The sequence below is a fragment of the Schistocerca serialis genome, chromosome 11, assembly GCF_023864345.2.
Source record: "Schistocerca serialis cubense isolate TAMUIC-IGC-003099 chromosome 11, iqSchSeri2.2, whole genome shotgun sequence".
Lineage (NCBI taxonomy): Eukaryota > Metazoa > Arthropoda > Insecta > Orthoptera > Acrididae > Schistocerca > Schistocerca serialis.
The window spans coordinates 174,644,212-174,665,763 of record NC_064648.1 but is presented as its reverse complement, the minus strand read 5'-3'; the positions used below and the strand labels follow the sequence as shown (position 1 = coordinate 174,665,763).

Here is a 21,552-nt window from a genome sequence, read left to right as displayed (position 1 = left end):
TCCTATTAATTTTTTCTCTAGGACAAAGATAGTGAGCCAATATTAAAGATTTTGTGTGACACACATGCACTGTAGTTTAAGTTGTTTTTGTAGGCCAGTTGAGGGTAGTTTCCTAACTTGATACACCACAAGTGCTCATCATCAAATTGTTCACCTTGACATCCTGCAGTGACAGATCGGTTAGTAGTGAATATTGTTCTGTGTATATATATGCATTTATATCTAAAAACAAAGATGATGTGACTTACCAAACGAAAGTGCTGGCAGGTCGATAGACACACAAACAAACACAAACATACACACAAAATTCTAGTTTTCGCAACCAACGGTTGCTTCATCAGGAAAGAGGGGAGGAAAGGGAAAGACGAAAGGATGTGGGTTTTAAGGGAGAGGGTAAGGAGTCATTCCAATCCCGGGAGCGGAAAGACTTACCTTAGGGGGAAAAAAGGACGGGTATACACTCGCACACACACATATATCCATCCACACATATACAAACACAAGCAGACATATTCAAAGACGAAGAGTTTGGGCAGAGATGTCAGTCGAGGCGGAAGTGCAGAGGCAAAGATGTTGTTGAATGACAGGTGAGGTATGAGTGGCGGCAACTTGAAATTAGCGGAGATTGAGGCCTGGTGGATAACGGGAAGAGAGGATATATTGAAGAGCAAGTTCCCATCTCCGGAGTTCGGATAGGTCGGTGTTAGTGGGAAGTATCCAAATAACCCGGACGGTGTTACACTGTGCCGAGATGTGCTGGCCGTGCACCAAGGCATGTTTAGCCACAGGATGATCCTCATTACCAACAAACACTGTCTGCCTGTGTCCGTTCATGCAAATGGACACACACACACACACACACACACACACACACACACACACACACACACACACACTACTAGATTGGTGATCCCTTGATGTCTCCAAATGTAGACCATCTGCTGATACCTTCTTTTAGCCAAATTGTGCCAGAAGTTTCTTTTTTCCCTGATTATATTCAACAGTTCCTCACTAATTACATAATCTATCCATCTCAGTCTTCAGGATTCTTCTGTAGCACAGCATTTCAAAAGCTTCTGTTCTGTTCTTGTATGTACTAGTTATTGGCCATGTTTCACTTCCACATTACACTTTGTAACAGGTACAGCCCAGTATATTGATTGATTTACTTCAAAAACTAGCAGTTACATGAAGAACAGAAACTGATTATTGACTAGATTTAATTAAACATTATATATTGTCTAGTCTGAGGTTCAAAAGCATAATGTGTGAATAGAGTTCCTCAAAAATGTAGTATTGTATTTCTGTGTATATTTTTGCAGCAGTCGAGTGTGGAGATGAGGGCAGTTGCTACAAAAATACATTTGCTCGGTGGGAAGCTGTACAATAATACAGAGGAGGAGCTTCAGAAGCAGACGTAGTAGGGAGTAAGAACTAAATAATGAAAGTACTGGCTGATGGTGACACAGAGGTGGTGAAGCATGTTTGGGCTTCAGAAAGAACTATTATGTGCGTAATTGATGAACCCAAATTCCCATAATCTTGATTAACTTGGTCGTTTGAGCAGGTCAGTAATCCGTTTCTTCCTGTTCAAGTTTTCTTACCAGCAGGAGTGGTGTGAGAATAAATGAGATGCAGTGTTGGCCTTCTTCAGTGGGTAGCTTGACCCACACTGTCATTAAAGAAGATACACAGAGAAGTATCGGCCGGTGACTGTTTCACTCAAATCTCTTGTGTGGTGAGCGGTGCCTGTTTGAGTCTAACTAGCACCTCCTCGGAGTGTGTACTGTTGCACGATGTGTGTGAGCTGCCTTGTTTACGAGGCTCGCAGGAGTTTGTGCAAATAAGAGATAACCCTGGCAGATGCGTTTATCTCGGAAAAGGGAGTCTCATTATGTCAGGTGTGTTGTGGCTGGTCCTTTGTTTACTGCTGTGAGTTGCCTCCACAGGCACTTTATTTAGCCGTGCCTAGCGCCTCACTGGCTGTGGGCGAAGGCTCAGGGAGACAGAGTAATTCAGAATATTCCTTACTGAGGCGTGCAGCAGTGCTATACTTGCAACACAGCTACATAATTAACAAACACAAAAATGTTCGTGTTGGAAGTGCCATCCGTATACGTGTGAAGTGGCTACCTCTTTACATCAATTGATCTCCAGAATGAGATTTTTACTCTGCAGCGGAGTGTGCGCCGATCTGAAACTTCCTGGCAGATTAAAACTGTGTGCCAGACCGAGACTCGAACCCGCGAGCAAGTGCTTCTGTGTAGTTTGGAAGGTAGGAGAGGAGGTACTGGCAGAAATGAGCTGTGAGGTCAGGGCGTGAGTCGTGCTCGGGTAGCTCAGATGCTAGAGCACTTGCCTGCGAAAGGCAAAGGTCCCGAGTTTGAGTCTCTGTCTGGCACACAGTTTTAATCTGCCGGGAAGTTTCAGGTCGATTGATATGTCCAACTGAGATGGAGATGAACAGCAACAAGGAGATCATCAAACAAAGACCAACCCGTTTTCTGAAGGTCATTAATTACTGAGAAACAGGTTTTCAACTTTTTAAAAATATAACTCCATGTGAAATTTTCTCCCCTTCCCTCCCCTCCCCTCCCCTTGCCTATCCCCAACAGAGTATCAGATCTACCTAAGAGAAATTCAGTGGTATAACTTCTTTGTAGGTCTGACAAGCAATTACAGAGGAAAAATACATTGAATATGTAAGTTTGTGTTGTTCTCACCACTATTTGAATGGCACACTATCCGGAAGTTAACATTTAATTTAAATGTGTTATATGTTGTGAAAAAACCAGTAAACCCCAAATTCCTTAAATAACAAAACTCCTGTGTACAATACAGCTTTAAATGTGTGATTACTTTACAATAGTTGGGTAAATGGTGGCTTTTAAGAGTGTAAATGCGTAAAAGTTTAGAAAAGATTTGAAATCAGGGTTAAAGTATGTTGGAAGTTGCAGAGTGCTCTCATTGTGAAACACCAGATGTATACAAACTGAGTAATGTGCATTCTGTTTTAAGCAAAAGCTAGTTTTCCACACATTTCAGTGTTCATAATGTCATATCTCCCGAACTGTGTGTCGAACGGTATATAACTTTGCGTGTACATTCGGATGTGTCAGTGGATACAGTCTGCAAACTGTGTTGCAAATTGAGTTGGTAGTAACGAAGTAGTAAATTAAAACGTTACGTCTGGTGATGAAGTCTACTGCACGAACAGCAAAAATGTAGTAAGCGATAGATTTTCTTCATTTTTTGGGGAGTGTCAGCGAGATGTTTTGTAAAGGTATGAAATTATTTGTAAACTTTGATGTTAGTTCCCGAGTGCCCTCATTCTGAAATACCGAACGAATGTCGTCTGCATACTTGGACACCGTCAGTTACTCCGTATCGTGACGTGTAGTTTCCGAATGTAATACTCGTCTTATTGTGTTAAACTTTTAATGTAAGATTATATCTGTTAACCAGTAGAATACGACAGTATTTTAAATTTTTGAATCCGGGCAGCAATCGTGCATAGTACTGAAAATAGAATTTTTGTTCCCCCTACGCTCCAACTGCAGTCAGCCACAGTGCTAACAGCTCCGGAAGCACAACTCACAACTCACAAGGAACGCCGCGTCGTCAGCTCGGCCGGACGTGCACAGGCAGCATTACTGACAGCTGAAATAGTGGAAACTCGAACTGCCTCGCTACACTCTGGTTCGTTGTGTACCTAATATGTATGACTTGGGCATTACAGAATGGAATGTGTATTCAATATTTCACAACCATTACGTTAAAAGGAAACCAGTGATACAGATTCTGTCTCTGCAGAATGGATTCTGTAGTAAATTGCACCTTATAGAATGCATTACACATTCGGTCGTCTCCTACTTTATTAATGAAATGACGAAAGAACAGATTCTAAAATAACCACAGCAGGATTATCAGCATTTTAAACTGTGTTGCATTGTAGTCGAGATAGTGAGATAAGTAAACTAAAATTTCCATTACGGAACAAGTTGTGCTCTGAAGTACTTGCTGCACTGTAGACAGCTTCACATCAGAGTAAATGGCCCATGAAAATTATAAAATAAGTTTACTCTCAACTCTCATTTGTTTTTATTCCAGTGTTCCACCGTCACTGACAGTGCCCTCAGACCTCGGGTCGCTGGATGTGGTTGCCAGCTCGACAACTAGCGAATCCATTATTTTGTCTCTTAACAACCTTTTTCTGATGATCTCCTTGCAGTTTGTCAGTGTGATGTACGCACTTCACAACTGGCAATGGTAATTTTGTCTGTCGCTTCTCGGATCAGTCTTTCGGTGTGTGCTACTTTAAATGAAGTATTTTCGTCTGTCACATATCTCTTCACTTGTGCCCCAGCCAGTTCCCTCAGATTACAGTGGGGTGACGAAAGTCGTGGGATCACAGTAAGCGCGTGCACAGTTGACAGTAACATTGTGTACACAAGGTATAAAAGGACAGTACCTAGGTAGTTCATGTGAAAAGGTTTCTGACACGATTTTGACCACGCGACGGAAGTTAACAGACTTTGAACGTGGAATTGTGGTCGGATCTAGACACACGGGACATCCTGTTTCGGAAATCGGCGAGAAATTTGACATTACAAGATCCACAGTTTCGAGAGTGTGCTGAGAATACAACTGCTTGTAATAATCCCAGAAATCAATGTGGGACGCAGACGAATGTATCTGTTAGGCCCGTCAGGTGAAATTTGACATCAAGGGGGTGTGGCAGCAGACAGGTGACACAGGTGCCTGCACTAACAGCACAACTTCACCTGCGGCACCTCTCCTGGGCTCCTTCAAGACTGCGGCCCGATCAGATGAGTCCCTATTTCAGTTGGTGAGAGCTGATTGTACGGTTTGAGTGTGGGGCGGAACACGTGAAGCCACAGACCCAGGTTGTCAGTCAGACACTGTACGAGCTGGTGGTGGCTCCATAATGGTGTATGCTTGGTTTACACGGAATGGACTGAATCCTCTGGTTATGTTCAGCTACTGGGAGACCATTCGTAGACGTCCACAGGTCGCGGTCTAGTGGTTAGCGTCGCTGCCTCTGGATCGCGGGGTCCCAGGCTCGATTCCCAGCCGGTTCGGAGGTATTCTTCACCCGGGTACCGGGTGTTTGCGTCGTTCTCGTCACTTCGTCACCACTCGGGAAAATGGCGAGACTGGACAGGGAACAGGATTGGGAATTTGCACGGGCACTGATAACCGCACTTTTGAGCACCGCACAAAGTAAAATTGTCATCAATAGTAATAATCATCATCATCATTTGCAGTCATTCGTGAATTTCATGTTCCAAAACGATGATGGAATTTTTGTGGATGACAGTGCACCACAGTTGTTCACGATCAGTTTGAAGAACATTCTGGACAATTCGAGTGAACGATTTGGCTGCCCGGATCGCCGGACACGAATCTTGTCGAACATTTTTGAGACAGAATTGAGAGGTCAGTTTGTGCACAAAATCCTGCACTGGCAACATTTTTGCAATTGTGGACGCCTATAGAGGCAGCACGGCCCAGTATTACTGCAGAGGACTTCACTACGCCGGGCAAAAGGAGGTCCGACACGATATTAGGAGGTATCGCGTGACTTTTTGTCACCTCAGTGTATAATGGCAGTGATGAAAAGGTACTTGCGTCACCCTTTGATCTTGTTGCAGAGCTGTGGAATCAGTTTCGTGTTTTTTACTACTGGCTTCAAAATCTTAACGAGCCCCATCTGCCCTGCTCAGTATGTATAATATTATTAGTTTGCAGCCGTGGAACAAGGCCACTTTCTTGTATTTGTGGTGGGAAGCCTTTAAAAATAACAGTGTGATAGCTTGTACTGTCCATAACAATGACAGAGCTTGGATGCAAAGAAGGCAATAGCTAATTCTGAAGCCGTTCTCAAAATATATCTCCATTCATTTTGGAATAGTAGTCACAAGTGTTTTCCAGTTTTGATGGGAATACACGCTTACTTTAAGGCACGAATCCGGTAGCAGCAAAACTGGCGTGATATATTATAAGGTGCCCTCCTTTTCCCACTGGGATTTTTAAGCCGTCTTTTCCCTCTGTTGTTTGCCAAATAAAATTTTTTTGTGTGGTTTTGACTTACCTGAGCTTCGTCCAAGTAATACACAAGTACGTCACTTCGGTCCATAAAAATTTTCTGTCTGTCATTAGATGTTACGTATTTAAATCTGACGTTCTTCAATATTGTTTGCATTGATCTTTCACTTCCTTCAGACTCTGTATTACGCAAACAGTATATCGTGGCAGTTAGTCGTGACTGTAAACAGACTAGAACTCGGATTGCTCGAGGGGAGAAGAGTGGTGTGGTGGGGTTAGCCCTGCCCCTCTCGAAGGGATGCTATCCTACGTCCACGTTCTGTGCTTCCGTGAAAGCAGAACTGACATAACAGTGATAGAGATCGCCAATTCCTTTCGTTGCAGTCAGAGACGCATTCGAATCGCTTTATGCTCCAAGATTAGTCTCTCCACTCGTTTCAAAATAAGATCACAAGCAAATGAAATGAGTGTACGGCATTGTTGGCCGGGAGGCCCCAACCGGGGAAGTTTGGCCGCCGAGTGAGAGTCGTATTGCAGTCTACGCCACATTGAGCAACTCGTGTGCCGGTGATGAGGACGAGACGATGATGAGGACAACACAACACCCAGTCCACGAATGGAGAAAGATCTCTGAAATGGCCAGGAATCGTACCTGGGCCCACTGCACGGATGGCGAGCACGTTACCACCCAGCTAAGCAGATGGACAGAACAGAAGCAATCCACAACACAAAGCATTTGGTAGTGCCTACAGCGCAATTGTTTGCTGTGGTTGGCAGTGGTAGTTCAGGCCCGACCTCTACAGGTATCTTACGCAACCGTAGTTCAAAACACTCCCTCCCTAAAACTGCCACGATGCAGTGTCCGTATAGTAGCTTCATACACAACAGTGAGCAGTTTTGCACGGATACTGTAAGCAGGGTGAAGTGTATGTAGGCTGCAGTAATTGTGCAGGATGAAGAGGCTTTCTAAGCATAGACAGCTACGGAGGGCTGCACCGAACCTGTCTGTGGACCGAAGGTAATAGAAGTAGCATCGAGGAGAACAGTAGCAACTACCACTACTACTAAAAGCTGGTTTGTGAAATGTACAGTGACATCCAGTCCTTTTAAGTGACACTGGAACTGTCGTATAACTACCGAGTAAAGATTTTTTCCTCCCGATTCATTGGCACGAATATTTACCGCACCATACCTCATAGTTACGGACCAGAAAAATTTGCATTTTGCGATAAATGCGAATTCTCTCTCAATATGCAAAAAATGAGAGACTTCTTGATAGACGCTATTCAATAGCAATTTGTATCCACGTGAACTATTTTACCAGCGATAGTTTGAAGTAGCTTTACTTTCTCCATATAAATCTCTGTCCGAACAGGCCTCGGAAGGCCCAACAGTACTGACCGGCCACCGTGTCATCCTCGGCCTACGGGTGACAGTGTTTGCGGATACGGAGGAGCACGAGGTCAGCACACCGCTCTCCCGGCCGTATGTCAGTTTACGGGATCGGAGCCCCTACTTCCCATTCGAGTAGCTGCTCAGTTTGCCTCACGAGGGCCGAGTGCACCCCGCTTGCCGACAGCGCTCGGCAGACTGGACGCTCACTCGTCAGAGTGCTAGCCCAGCCCGACAGCGCTCAGCTTCGGTAATCTGACGGGAACCGGTGTTATCACCGCGGCAGCGCCGTTGGCACTTTCTCCGTATAAATATTGAGAATGAAGCCTATTTTCAGTTACTAGTATTGTACACCATCTGGCAAAACCCAGTTTGGGGAGACAATGTGCGTAAGAACCTGTTCGCAAAATAAAAAGTGTGCGAATGCGACAGTGTATCCGTGTGCTCGATGATATGGGACGATGCCAATTGTGGACAGTTGAATGGTCTATTTAAGAACACACCGTGTAATGCAGTGTAGTTGTACTCAGCCGTGGGACCTAGCATTTTACAACAAAGAAATGTTTGTCTGTTAGCTAACACTCAAAAGATGTTATATTGCGGACACTTTAAACTGGCAAGTTAGCTGGCAGTTGTTTTGAACTGTGATCACATCCAACACGACCAGAGTTTGGGCCTAAAGTACTGTTTGTTAACAGTACCCTGTGCTAACCTCAACAAGAAGTCGCACAGTATCCATCCCCGAATGACTTGTTGTTTTCTTTTCTAATGTTGAAATAAGTGAGGTGACTGACTGTGGTCTATCACAGATTTGGATTACCACCACCCTTCTGACACCAGAAGAGGTTGCTCATCCCTGTAACAGTGTGTCATTTCTGCTGTAGGCTGCTGAACTGCTATAGAAATGTGCGTCTTGTTCCCTTACTTCTGACTTCTGACCCTCCCCCGTGTGTTGGTCGGTCAAAATTGTGGTTTGTTTACACTCGTGGCCATCTGCCACTGTAGTCTATAGTGCCCGCACTCTGCACTATAACAAATGGAAACTAAATCTGTGTACCTGTTTTTGACTGCGCTGAAATTCTTCCCGTAACATAAAATAATAGAATTACTGTACGTTCGGTTCTACTTCTATAGTAAGTACCTTGTCAGTTCAGTCTGCACTGTTGTCAAGAAAGAGTTGCACAGCTATGAATACCCCCAAAAGGTCAAAATGAAGTCTGCAGATTTTGTGATCATCGAATTGGGCGGGAAAAGACGAGTAATGTCCAGGAACACCTTAATTCGGCAACACATTCAGTTCACTGGCAGGAAAATGCTGCCACTTTCCAACAGAACAATCATTCTTGAATGCTGAAATACTGCCAAATGAAGAAGACAATGGCCATTTCGAAACAAAAGGTTGTTGAAGTTTTTGCAGATCCAAACAGTCCAGTCAGTAAGTTATCAGCACTTTTTTTAACAGTCAGTTTCAAAGAATGAAGCCTTTGTTCGTCTTCATTCGTGTAGCGTGAGAACCTTTTATACTAGTGCATCTAATCATTAAAAAATGTGAATTTTGCCACAAATATATTCTACATTTTCCAGTCCCTACAGTCATATTAGACAGAAATAAGCTGCCAGCTGTTGCGACCGAGCAGTTCTAGGCGCTTCAGTCTGGAACCGCGATGCTGCTACGGTCGCAGGTTCGAATCCTGCCTCGGGCACGGATGTGTGTGATGTCCTTAGGTTAGTTAGGTTTAAGTAGTTCTAAGTCTAGGGGACTGATGACCTCAGATGTTAAGTCCTATAGTGGTCAGAGCCATTTGAATCATTTTGAAAAGAAATAAACAACAAATTGAACAGTTTTACTCATTAATATTACTGAAGAGTAGTTGCTGACACACACATTTCATTGTTAGGCTGGCAAAAATATTTTTCCACTTAAAGTGGTTAATCCCTAAGGTTAGGAGTGATGAGAGGAAAGGATGCCACGAAAGGCATAACTGTGGAATTTCAACCACCCTCGGTACAGATATGACTTGGTGTCTAGAGGAGGAAAAAAGGAAAGGCTGTGCATTTTACTGTGTAGCACTGAAATGCCTCTGAGAAGTTCCACCAAACTTGGTGTGCGTGTGATACTTGCAAACAGTTTTCATGCATTGTATAGAGTGCCCAGAAATTAATTATCAGTTTGGTGAAATAATTATTGTATTCTTATTATTTACAGTAGCACTCGTTTATCGGATGTCACATTCGACACGAGCACCATTCACATTGTGATGCAACTCCCACTGCCATGCTTATTGTTCTGCTAGACATCAAGGTTTGCGGTGGGGGACACTGTAACGCGTGTGGCAAACTTGTACTCAATGCCAACCGCCACGGGTTTAGAAAACATTAATCGTGGAAAGCCCAACTCGCACTTCTCTCACATGGCATACTGAAAGCTTTGGATCGAGGCATTTGGGTACGTGCTGTATTTCTGGATTTCCGAAAAGCATTTGACTCGGCACCACACCTACACTTATTGTCAAAAGTACACTCGTATGTGCTATCAAGTGAAAATTGTGACTGGATTGGGGACTTTTTTGTGGGGAACATAGCATGTTGTCTCTGATGGAGAGTCGTCTTCAGATGTAGAAGTAACTTCCAGTTTGCCCCAGGGGAGTGTGGTGGGATCCTTGCTCTTCGTATTGTATATTCGTGACCTTGCAGAAAATATTAATAGAAATTCCAAACATTTTGCAGATGATGCAGTTATCTATGAAGAAGTACTATCTCAAAGATCTCGATAAGATTTCAACGAGGTGCAGAGATTGGCAACTTGCTCTAAATTTTGATAAATGTAAAATTGTGGACTTCACAAAATGAAAAAAATGTAGTATCTTATGTCTATAATACCACCGAGTCAATGTTGGAATCGGCCAACTCGTGCAAATACCTGAGTGTAACACTTTGTAGGGATATGAAATGGAGTGCACATATAGGTTCAGTAGTTGGTAAAGCAGGTGGTAGACTTTGGTTTATTGGTGGAAGACTGGGGAAGTGCAGTTAGTCCACGAAGGACAGTGGCAGTTTGCAGAGTGTCGATGTAGATGTTCTGGGTCTATATACGCTGCCTGACAAAATCTGCGAATCACTCAGTAGTAAAAGAGGAAACGAAATGAAACTTCATGGGCTGGGAGAGAGAGGGGCTGTGATGTTTTTACGGGGCATTCAGAATGGTATCAAACTTACAAACAGCTCGGCAGTACGAGCCTGCTTAGCCGTATAATGTAGCACCCGTCTGGCGTGGATGCGGGCGATGATTTGCCCGTGAATGGTGTCGTGAAACCGTTACACCCCCTCCTGAGGTAAGCTGGCCGACAACTGTTGCAACTGGTCCACGAGATCCTAGATATTGGCACTGAAATGGAATTGACACCCGAGCAGCTCCCACACGTGTTCTGTCGGGGGCAGATCTGGGTGTCTGAGTACCTCGACGTGGGGCAGACACTTCGTAGAGACAGGTACCGTGTGTAGACGAGTACTGTCCTGTTAAAAAGTGGCACCACGATACTCTCGCACGAGAGACGACGGGTGAGGACCCGGGGCGTCTGTCACGCACCGTTTTGCTACCGCAGTACCCCCGATTGCTACCGGCCGCGATCTGAAGTCGCACTCGACGGCCCCCCCGTGCCGCGACACGAGGAGTAATTCTGCCGTATCTCTCCAAAACGGGGTAAGGGCGAGACCTCTCCCCAGGTGACCGCCATATTCTCTGATGACGGTCGTCCAGGGTAATGCTGAACTGCAGTTTGTTGCCGAGCACAGTGCAACGCCATTTTGTGACAGTCGGTGCCTGCCGGTTACGACTCCACTCCGAATGTATCCGTCCGTGGTGTGGTGTTAACGGCAACCCGTGCGTGGGATCGTAATTCCCTAGTCCGTTTGTTGCCGGTCTCTGACTCGAGACAGTGGGTGGCACAGAATGCCGCAGGGAGACAGTTACTCGTCATCGGTCGAAAGGCGCAGGTGTGCAGCGGTTACGTATTGCTCGGTGCGCAGAACGGCTGCCCCCCTCTGTGGCAGTCGGGTGCGGTCGACCGGAGCCTCGGCAAATGTCTCTGTCCTCACGTTCCCGTGTCGTGCGGTCAGACTTCGGAACACTGCGATATCTGCGTGTCCTGCAAATACGGGTACTGCACGACTCGACTGACTGGTCTAATGGTGACCTGACGTGAGGACCTTCCGAACTGTCTGGTACTGATAATGCCGTCTCACACGAGTATGTGCCACCTCTGTGTCCTCCACAGTGCCCACCCGGCATCCGACTTTGTTCGTGCCCTTTATAAGCCCTTCCGGGCGTGGTAAGAACACTAAACGAGAACAGCACCTGTGCACTCTAGAGGCCGTTCTACCTCAACAGAGAACTGTAACTCTAATTGTTTACATACTCACTGACAGTCTGTATGTGAACAAAGATCTGTAGACGCCCGACGGTGTCTTCTCGGTCTACTTCTTTAACATTAACATTGTTGACAGACACTGAGGAATTCGGCAATTTCTGTGGTGGAAGACTAAATCCGTAATGCTTCTATAGCCACACCAGACCAAGTGATTTAATTTTGAAGTACCCTTCCAGATGATGTGACGTCTACTGAGAGGAGAAGAAGTGTGTCATCCTTAATGTTCTCGTAATATGTGTGAGGATAAGAAAATAACGTTTACAAAAACCAACACTTCTGTTTCTGTCGATAAATGTGCACCGACTCTACTAATTCTTTAAGTGCTCCACACTTACCATTGTATGGCAGTAAGAGATCACGGAACCTCCACGCTGGCATTGTAGTGAGAGGTGTGGATCAGTACCGACGGTGGGTAACTCATAAACGTATCTGCTTCATCATTGGGAGCTCCACATAGTACTGTACGAAGGGACGATATTCATTTTATATCTTACTTTGTGGTTAAACAAAAAGAGGAAATGCTATATTGCTGTTCTGCAGCTAGTATTTACATATTCGAATACCAGTTTTCAGCTTCTGAGGCCGTTGTCGGCTGAGAACTGAATGTTTCCGTATACTGTTACGTCCCGGATTACCCTCGTAAGTGCACTTTGTCTGGCATTCTGACACACCACGAAACCCCGAGACTCCTTCCAGTACTTCGAACCATCCGTAAAGCTGACGTACGCGCTCGCCGTACTTGTACGTGTGACGTAACCGCCAGTTTCGGTTTTCCTGCAGCAGTCGAAGCCGTCGACGCCGCAGATCAACCCTATGGCAGTGCTGAGCCGAGAGAGGGTGGCGCAGCCGGCGGCCGCGGCTCCTCCCCCGCTGCAGCACGAAGGTGACGGGGAGGCGGAGGCGGACAACGAAGAGCGGGAGCACGCGCCGGCTGCCGACACCCGGCCGCGACACGAAGAGGTGAGCCAGTCCTCGACGAACTAACCTTATTTTCTCACTTATTCGTTTATATTTTGTAGTCTTACTGCGGATCGTGTCGTACATTACAAGTTGTATCGTAGCTTTACGAATTATTATAAAAGTTGAGTTTTGTACTGGACAAAATAATACTTGTCAGGGCAGTGGTTGGTTCTTAGCTTTATTTCTGGAGGAGCCCAAGTTCATATTACAACACATATAATAGATTTGTTCACTTCATTATAGCTGAGTAGTTTTAGGCGCTTCAGTCTCGAACCACGCAGCTGCTGCGGTCGCAGGCTCTAATCCTGCCTCGGGCACGGATGTGTGTGTTGTCCTTAGGTTAGTTTGGTTTAAGTAGTTCTAACAAGGGTACCTCCCCATCGCACCCCCCCTCACATTTAGTTATAAGTTGGCACAGTGGATAGGCCTTGAAAAACTGAACACACATCAATCGAGAAAACAGGAAGAAGTTGTGTGGAACTATGAAAAAAATAAGCAAAATATACAAACTGAGTAGTCCATGTGGGAGATAGGCAACATCAAGGAGAGTCATAACAGGGTCAACCAATTTCTTTAAATTTCAGGAATGGTTATTAAAAACACAGTTTAAATTAAAGTTTCATGCTGTACAGAAGTAAATTTACTATAAGAAAGTCTTACCTAGTGGCTGTAGGCTCGGGTGTGGTGAACAGTTATGGCGCCTACACTACCCACAGTACGGCCGGCAAGTATCTTGCAGTACGGGCTCAATTCTTCTCCTTCACGTCGTTCAGTTCTACGTACGTTAGTCCGACAACTCACAGCTGTGCCGTAAGCTGTTTGCAGTCTCCACCTGAGGCATTTCTCTACAAATTTGCAGGCAATGCTTCTCGTGCTCCACAAGGGTGTTGCCTCAGTCACAGCTGCCTACAGACCGTGTGACTGACTTCCCGTGCTCGCTCTAGGTAGTGCGCCAATTTGCCTTTGCCACGTTTTCCACTCTCAGGAGCCACTCTCGTTTTAAACAAAAGCACACTGGCTTTTACATAACACCAATTTCTTATATTGTTCCTAAGTGTGACCATTCTTAAACTGTCAAATTTACATTAACTTGAGCAATTTATACACACAAATATTTTTAAATATGAAAGGTCATCAGAAAATTATCTAACATAATAAACGATTTACATACCATTTTACATACATTACTCACGTGCAATGCAGTCTACAGTATAGTACACTTTTCTACATAGACAGAAAATATAGTACCAATATGTGAAAATAAAAAGCAAAAACAATTATAAAAAAATTAAATGAACTGTAAACAAATATTGTTATAACTGACAACACGATACTCCCTGTCTGCCTCTCGCGGTGGTCATTTCTGCATTACTTAGGGGTGTCTCGGTACTTCTGATGAGGTCGTGTGTAACAGTATACGCGAGCTTTCAGAGGTACTAGATCCTTCCTCGAGGACAGCAGGAGGTTAAAGAGCAAGTACGTGTCACTAGGACCCCAGTCTATCAACCTCTCCTCCACAAAGGAACTAATATTTCTAACAGTTGGGATCGTGTATATATTTTTCTTTCGTACGTTTCTGTCAGCAGTACTGACGTTTCTGCCGTAGGTAAGGACTGGCCGACAATTCTGTCTCATAAAAATGGCTCCGTGTGACATTTGTTGATAAAAATATGTTTAGGTGATGCCTGACCGTAGAATGTACGTCGGAGAGATCAGTATTGAGAAATAGTAGTTATTCATTCTCTCATATTTTTTTGTTTCAAAGCCCTCCCTGAAGGTCATGTTGGTGTCTGTATTGACTGAAAAGTAACTCGGTCGCTTAAATAAGTTTTATTTTATTTCTTTTCTCTTCTTTTATTTTTTATGCCTTATTTTTTGAGGCAAGTGACCAATATAAATTTTGAACAGTATTATAAAGGATTGTTCCACTACTTTCCTGTACCTTGTGTTTCTTGCTTTTCAGCAGTGCATACAATTATAAAAGAATGGCCCTGATTAAAGTGTTACTATTGATGTCATGCCATCTTGAATACAGTGATTTAATTTTTTTGCAAATCTATCATGCCAGGAGGAACATAACATTTTGTACATTTTTAAGACAAAATATTTAGTTGATGCTTTCTTGTTATTGGTCAGTGACCATATGATGAACCGTGTGGTTGATATTGGTAGTTTTTGAAGAAGAGTGGCACCGTGGACCCACCAAATGTCGGTGGGCTAACATGTGTTCACAGACTGTCAAATTCGACCAGACTGAACTGGCTGGCTGTGAATAAATATTATTGCAGTGGCTTTTGGTTGTTAAATGGTGACACTCTTACAATACATTGAACTTGTGTTTCACTGTCTACAGAAAATAATTTATTTTATTCAAGCAGCAGATTATTTTTGTCACGACATTCCTCAGCTTCTGTTGTTTCTTATTTATTTATTTATTTGTTTACATTTGAACTGAGTCACTGTGGATTAACTGTTAACAGTGAATATTGTTCATCATTTTTAGCTATTGCGGGCCTGCCAGATTTGCTGTCCTGCCAGTTTCTCCTGAGCCATCACTCTGTGTCTTCTTCAGGTCCTCTGACAGAGCCCAACTTCATCGAAATGTTGAGTTCTTATCCCAGTTTAAAACAACATCAGTTTCCACCATTTGTCTAAATTCATCCATATTCATGATTTTTTTCCTTTGTGGTACTGACTACTATAAGATCTTTTTCACATTCATGGAAACATCCCTATCTTTTCACCTTAGCCCATGTGAAGTTCTAGATTTTCTTTGTTAGGCGACCGTCAGACATTCAGAAGATGTCCCCTTAGAACTACTTTTTCTGTGTAATCAGTTAGTGTCACAGGCTCGGTCTTTCTGTAGATTTCCACACGTTACCTTATAACGTTCACTGTGATGATAAAAGTCGTGGGATATCGATATACGAGTATATAGACGGTGGTAGTGTTGCATACGTAAAGTACAAAAGGGCAGTGCATCGGTGGAAGCTTCATTTATTTTCAGGTGATTCGTGTGAAAAGGCTTCCGATGCGATTACGACTGCATTAACAGACTTCGAAAGCGGAACGATAGTCGAACTTTGACGCGCGGGTCATTCTGTTTCGGAAATTGTCAGAAAATTCCGTATTCTGGGATACAGAGTGACAATACGAAATTTCAGGCATCGACTCTCACCACAGACAGAACAGTAGCCGACGGTCTTCGTGTTATGACTGAGAATAGCAACATTTCTGTAGAGTTATCAGTGCTCACAGACAAGCAACACTGCGTCAAATAAGACAGATATCAATGCGGAAATATGACGAATGTATCCGTCAGAACAGTACGACAAAATTTATTGTTAATGGGTAGTAGCAGCAGACGAGCGGCCCAGGTGCCTTTGCTAGCAGCGCGACGCAAACTGTTGTGCCTCTCCCGGGCACGTGACCGTATTGGTTGGATCGTAGATGACTGGAAAACCGTGGCCCGGTCAGACGAGTGCCGATTTCAGTCGATAAGAGTTGATGTGAGGGTCAGTGTGTGGGGCAGACACCTCGAAGCCGTGGAAATGGGTTGTCAGTGAGGCACTTTGTAACTTGGTGGTGGCTCCTTAACGGTGTGGGTTGTGTTTACACGGAATGGACTGTGTCCTCTGGTCCAAGTCAACCAATCATTGGCTGGAGATGGTTGTATTTGACTATTATTTGCAGCCATTCATGAAGATCGTATTCCTAACAACAGTGGAATTTTTTTGGATTTCAGTCCGTTGTCACCAGGTCACAATTGTAAAAGATTGATACAAAGGACATTGTGGACAATTTGAGTGAATGATTTGGCCATCCGTATCGGTGGACGTGAATCCCGTCGAACGTGAAGGGACGATCGAGAGGTCAGTTCTTTTACAAAATCCTGCACCAGTAACACTTCTGCAATTGTGGATTGCTAAGAGACAGGACGGCTCAATTTTCTGCACAGGGCTTTCAGTGACTTGTCGATTGCACACCACTTTGAGAGTATTACGCCAGACAAAAGAAGATCCGGAACTGTATTGGGAGGTATCCCGTGACTTTTTTCACCTCAGTGTATGTGCCCAGTAAATCCATCTCTTGGCTGAAATTTTCCTTAATATCCTGTGTGCTCTTCTGACTAGCATATCAACTAGTTCCCACGTATTTATAGTCAAAGTTTCTGAAGCGTGTAATCCTTCTGGTCCGACAATTGTACCACAGTGTCCAATGCTCAGCTACTTCTTATTAAGGAATTTGTTCATCGGTTGATATGCTCGGCCCATTTTCCAGATCCAATGGTTGATAGCTTAGCTTCCTGTTCTTAGCCATTCTGTCGGATTACCTCACACACATATATCTAAATTTCATCGCATGCTTAATCTTGCCTCCATTTAAAATAATCCATTTTGGTCTATCATTGACTTTTGTCTTCCCAAATGAGACCTGTAATCTTACTTTCTCGACCAGTCGATCAGTCTTTACGATTGACGAGTTAATATTGTTGCCAAAATGGCTGTCATCCACATAGGCTAAGCTATCAATTTACAGCCCTAGTACGAACTGGTCACCATTCCTCTTTTTTCGGCCGAGTGTCCTCCTCCGTTCTCCGAGACACAGTTAAAAAGGAGTGGGGACGGTCAATCACCTCATCCGTCGCCAGTCTTTACTTCGAAGTGGTCGGAGATCTCGCCGACCAATTTCATTTTTCGTAGTGTGTCGGCCGGTCTGCCGAATCAGATTTCTGGCTTGTCGTCCACCTCAGATTGTTCTGGGACATTCAGTTATGACTCACAGTCGACAGAGTAGTACACTTTTTTAAAATTGAGGAATACACCCACACAGTCATACCTACCAGTAGTCTTGTAGATGCTGCTGTTTTACGGGTTGAAACTTGCTCTGGGCAAAAACAGCCTTCCAGAAGTCAGCCTTGTAATCACCAATCTATTTATGTTCTTTTTTAATTTTCTGTGAGTGCTCAGGATAAATTCAGCTCACGAGTACTTTTCGAAAGATGCTCGCGGTAACGGACCGGTGTGACAGAGTTGTCGATATCGGACAGGGGCCGGCGCTGGCAGCGCCGCCGGACGAGGGGACAAACGTGGGGGCGGCGCCCCCGCTGGGGCCGGCGGACCACGCCGTGGGGCCGGCACCGCCCCAGCAGAAGGACGGGGAGCGGCAGAAGGACGGGGGCGGGGCCCGCGAGCGGGAGGAGGCGGCGGAAGCGGAGGCGGAGGCGGAGGCGGGCCGCCACTACGACGTGCCGCAGGGCGTCGTGCCCGCCCCGCACGGCTACGTCCTGCAGAGGGAGGTGAGCCCGGCCCGGCACCGCCACTGCTTTCCTTTCACTCTGTTCCCACCTCCGTCCTGCGAAAGCCTTCGGGCGTGGCACTTTTAGTGTTGCCCGTTGCTTATTTCAGAGTTAAGATTTATTTCAACCGTGTACTACTAAAAATATTATTCTGTTTTCTCGTCAGTTGCTCAGTGGACTGTGAATACAGAAATCTCAGACTTCTTTTCTTTATTCTGCCGTACGTGTGGAAGCCGGTGATTGAGCACAGTATTATTCAATCCGTATATTGAGGAATCAGTAAACGACATCAAAGAAAAATTTGGAGTAGAAATTAAAATCTGTGGAGAAGAAATTGAGGTTTGCTGATGACATTGTAATTGTGTCAGAGACAGCAAAGTAGTTGGAAGAGCAGTTGAACAGAATGGACACTGAAACTTCCTGGCAGATTAAAACTGTGTGCCAGACCGAGACTCGAACTCCGGACCTTTGCCTTTCACAGGCAAGTGCTCCGCCGAAAGGCAAAGGTCTCGAGTTCGAGTCTCGGTCCCGCACACAGTTTTAATCCTCCAGGAAGTTTCATATCAGCGCACACTCCGCTGTAGAGTGAAAATTTCATTCTGGAAACATCCCCCAGGCCGTGGCTAAGCCATGTCTCCGCAATATCCTTTCTTTCAGGAGTGCTAATTCTGCAAGGTTCGCAGGAGAGCTTCTGTAAAGTTTGGAAGGTAGGAGACGAGGTACTGGCAGAAGTAAAGCTGTGAGGATGGGGAGTGAGTCGTGCTTGGGTAGCTCAGTTGGTAGAGCACTTGCCCGCAAAAGGCAAAGGTCCCGAGTTCGAGTCTCGGTCCAGCACACAGTTTTAATCTGCCAGGAAGTTACATATCAGTGCACACTCTGCTGCAGAGTGAAAATCTCATTCTGGATTATTCTGTTTGCTCGTCAGTTGCTCAGTGGACTGTGGATACAGAAATCTTAGACTACTTTTCTTTATTCTGCGGAAGCCAGTGATTGAGCACAGTAGTATTCAATCCATATATTGAGGAATCAGTAAACGACACAAAAGAAAAATTTGGAGTAGAAATTAAAATCCGTGGAGAAGAAATAAAAATTTGAGGTTCGCTGATGACATTGTAATTCTGTCAGAGACGGCAAAGTAGTTGGAAGAGCAGTTGAACAGAATGGACATTGTCTCGAAAGAAGGATTTAAGATGAACAACAAAAGCAACATGAGAATAATGGAATGTAGGCAAATTAAATCTGGCGATGTTGAGGAGTTTTGCTGTTTGGGGAGCAAAATAACTGACGTCACTCGAAGTAGAGAGGGTACAAAATGTGGAATGGCGATAGCGAGGAAAACGTTTCTGAATACGAGGAATTTATTAACATCAAATGTAGACGTTAGTCTTATAATTAAATGTTTCCCTGAGACATTTAAGTCTCTTTATTTATTATGTACCGTCACAATCGAAGCAGACGAAATGAATTAAAATTTGTGCTGCGGCCGGTACTCGAACCCGGGTCTTCCCGCCTGTTAGGCAGAAATGCTAACCGTTACACCACTGCAGTACTACAGTCACCGTTGCTGCACGAACTACCTGAGCCGAGTGTCCTCCCCGACGCAAACTTCAATTCATTGTTCCCTTGCATTTTGTCACCACTGCCAGGGCTCTCCGATATTGGCAAGCACCCCAGCATTGTACGTAATGGGACATCCTTCTACCACTGGTGATCTTACAGATCTTATAATTAAATGTTTCCCTTAAGTCTCAGGGTACAGAAAACTTCGTTCCTCTAATGCTTGTGGGAAAAACTCTCAATTTAATGCTGGAGAAATTGTTTACCCTCACAAGATTCACCAGCGTTACATACTGTGTCATTGTGAGGGCATTAACAGCGAATGCCTTACTGCACCCTGGCATCTCCTTCGGGAATGTAGTGAAAGATTTTAATGAAGAGCAAACTGTGATTAAATTTTAAACCGTGATGTGTAACAAAATATACAGCAGTGGAAAATCCAGGATGTAATAATGAGAATACCGTGAAAAGGAGAGATTGCTACTCACCGTACAGAGGAGACGTCGAATCGTAAATGTGCGCGACGAAAAGACGGCGAGACGAGTGATGTTTTGGCCGCAAGGCCTCCTTCTGAGTTAGTCGACGTACACACACAATCTGGGTGTGGGGGATGAGGAGGGGGTGGGGGGTCCTCCTCCCCCCCCCCCCCCCCCAGCTTCCTTCTGAACCCCTCACCACCATCACCCACCCAGATCACTTTTCCCCACCCTGTGTGTACAAAACTGGCCAAAAGCTTACTTGTCTAACAGTCTTTCTGTTGTGCACGTTTGCAACTCTACATCTCCACTGTACGGTGAGTAGCAATCTATCCTTTTTGTAATATTGTCAAAATAAGCAGATGCAGTTTTGCGAGTGGGACGACACACGTGCAGTCTCACTGCTGAATCACTTGTGTGGCATACTGTCACGTTATGCGTGCCTCAAAACTAAGCCTACAGAATTAACATTTCAAGGTTTTTCCAATCTCTCTCTCTCTCTCTCTCTCTCTCTCTCTGTCTCTGTGTCTCTGTGTGTGTGATTTCAGCCATATAGCCACACGAGGTAACTAAGTGTTTTCCGTTTCTCTGTTGAAGGAGCCGGCAGCGGGTGAGGACGAGAACGACGAGGGTGGCGGGGTGGGCATACACCCCCTGGCGAGGGCCGGCTACCCCTGGCGGCCGCCCTTCATGGTGGGCCCGGGCCCGCAGCCCAGGAGACCGCAGGCGCAGGCGCAGCCGGCCCCACGCGGCCTGCGGTGAGTGGGGCGGCACGCCCCCGCGTCGGCACGGCGTGACTTGCCACTCCCCTCCCCTGCCGCCCTCCCGTCCTTCCCCCGACCCCCGTACACCCCGCTCGGCCGTCCGATGTCCGGCACGACGCGGTACCGTTTCCCGACCTCCTGTGTAGCCCGGGCAGAGGGAGGCGACCCTCAAATTGAGTTAAGATTTTTCTAAAAAAGAGTTTAGTGGAGGGTGCAACAATTCCGGGTCGAGGCTGTGGGGAGGAGGTCATTGAAAGGTTTTAGAAAATTGGAAAAGGATTAGTTATTAAAAAAAAAATTAAGCAATTCTATTTTTTTGAAAATACTTCCCTTTAAACGAGAATAGATTTTTGCGTTTGTTGAAACTGGTACTCGGAGCAGTGATGTCCGACACGTCAGAACCCGGTGTTTTATAATGTTCTGCTGCTTTGCCTGGTGATGTAAAAGTGATTCCACACATTTTATCTTCAATTTTTGGTAAATAAAAGAAATCACTAGGTCCTAGGTCAGGGTTGTACGTTGGAGGACCTGTGGTGCTGATTTTTAGGCAAGCAGATACTCAGTTGTTAGTTTTGCTGTATGTGTTGCTGCACTGCCATGCTGGATTT

General features: G+C 45.0%; 1 protein-coding gene and 1 non-coding gene across 2 annotated transcripts in view; both read left to right on the top strand.

Moving 5' to 3' along the window:
• LOC126426608 (Golgi integral membrane protein 4-like) overlaps positions 1-21,552 on the top strand; it is a 141,934-nt gene that overhangs the window by 84,369 nt on the left and 36,013 nt on the right. The window contains exons 8-10 of the mRNA XM_050088500.1: positions 12,669-12,848; positions 17,899-18,147; positions 20,778-20,938. Coding sequence (XP_049944457.1) covers positions 12,669-12,848; positions 17,899-18,147; positions 20,778-20,938 — 590 coding nt within the window. The remainder of the gene's footprint in view (positions 1-12,668; positions 12,849-17,898; positions 18,148-20,777; positions 20,939-21,552) is intronic.
• Positions 18,908-18,982, top strand: Trnal-caa (transfer RNA leucine (anticodon CAA)). The gene has a single exon. It is a non-coding gene; the product is annotated as a tRNA-Leu (tRNA).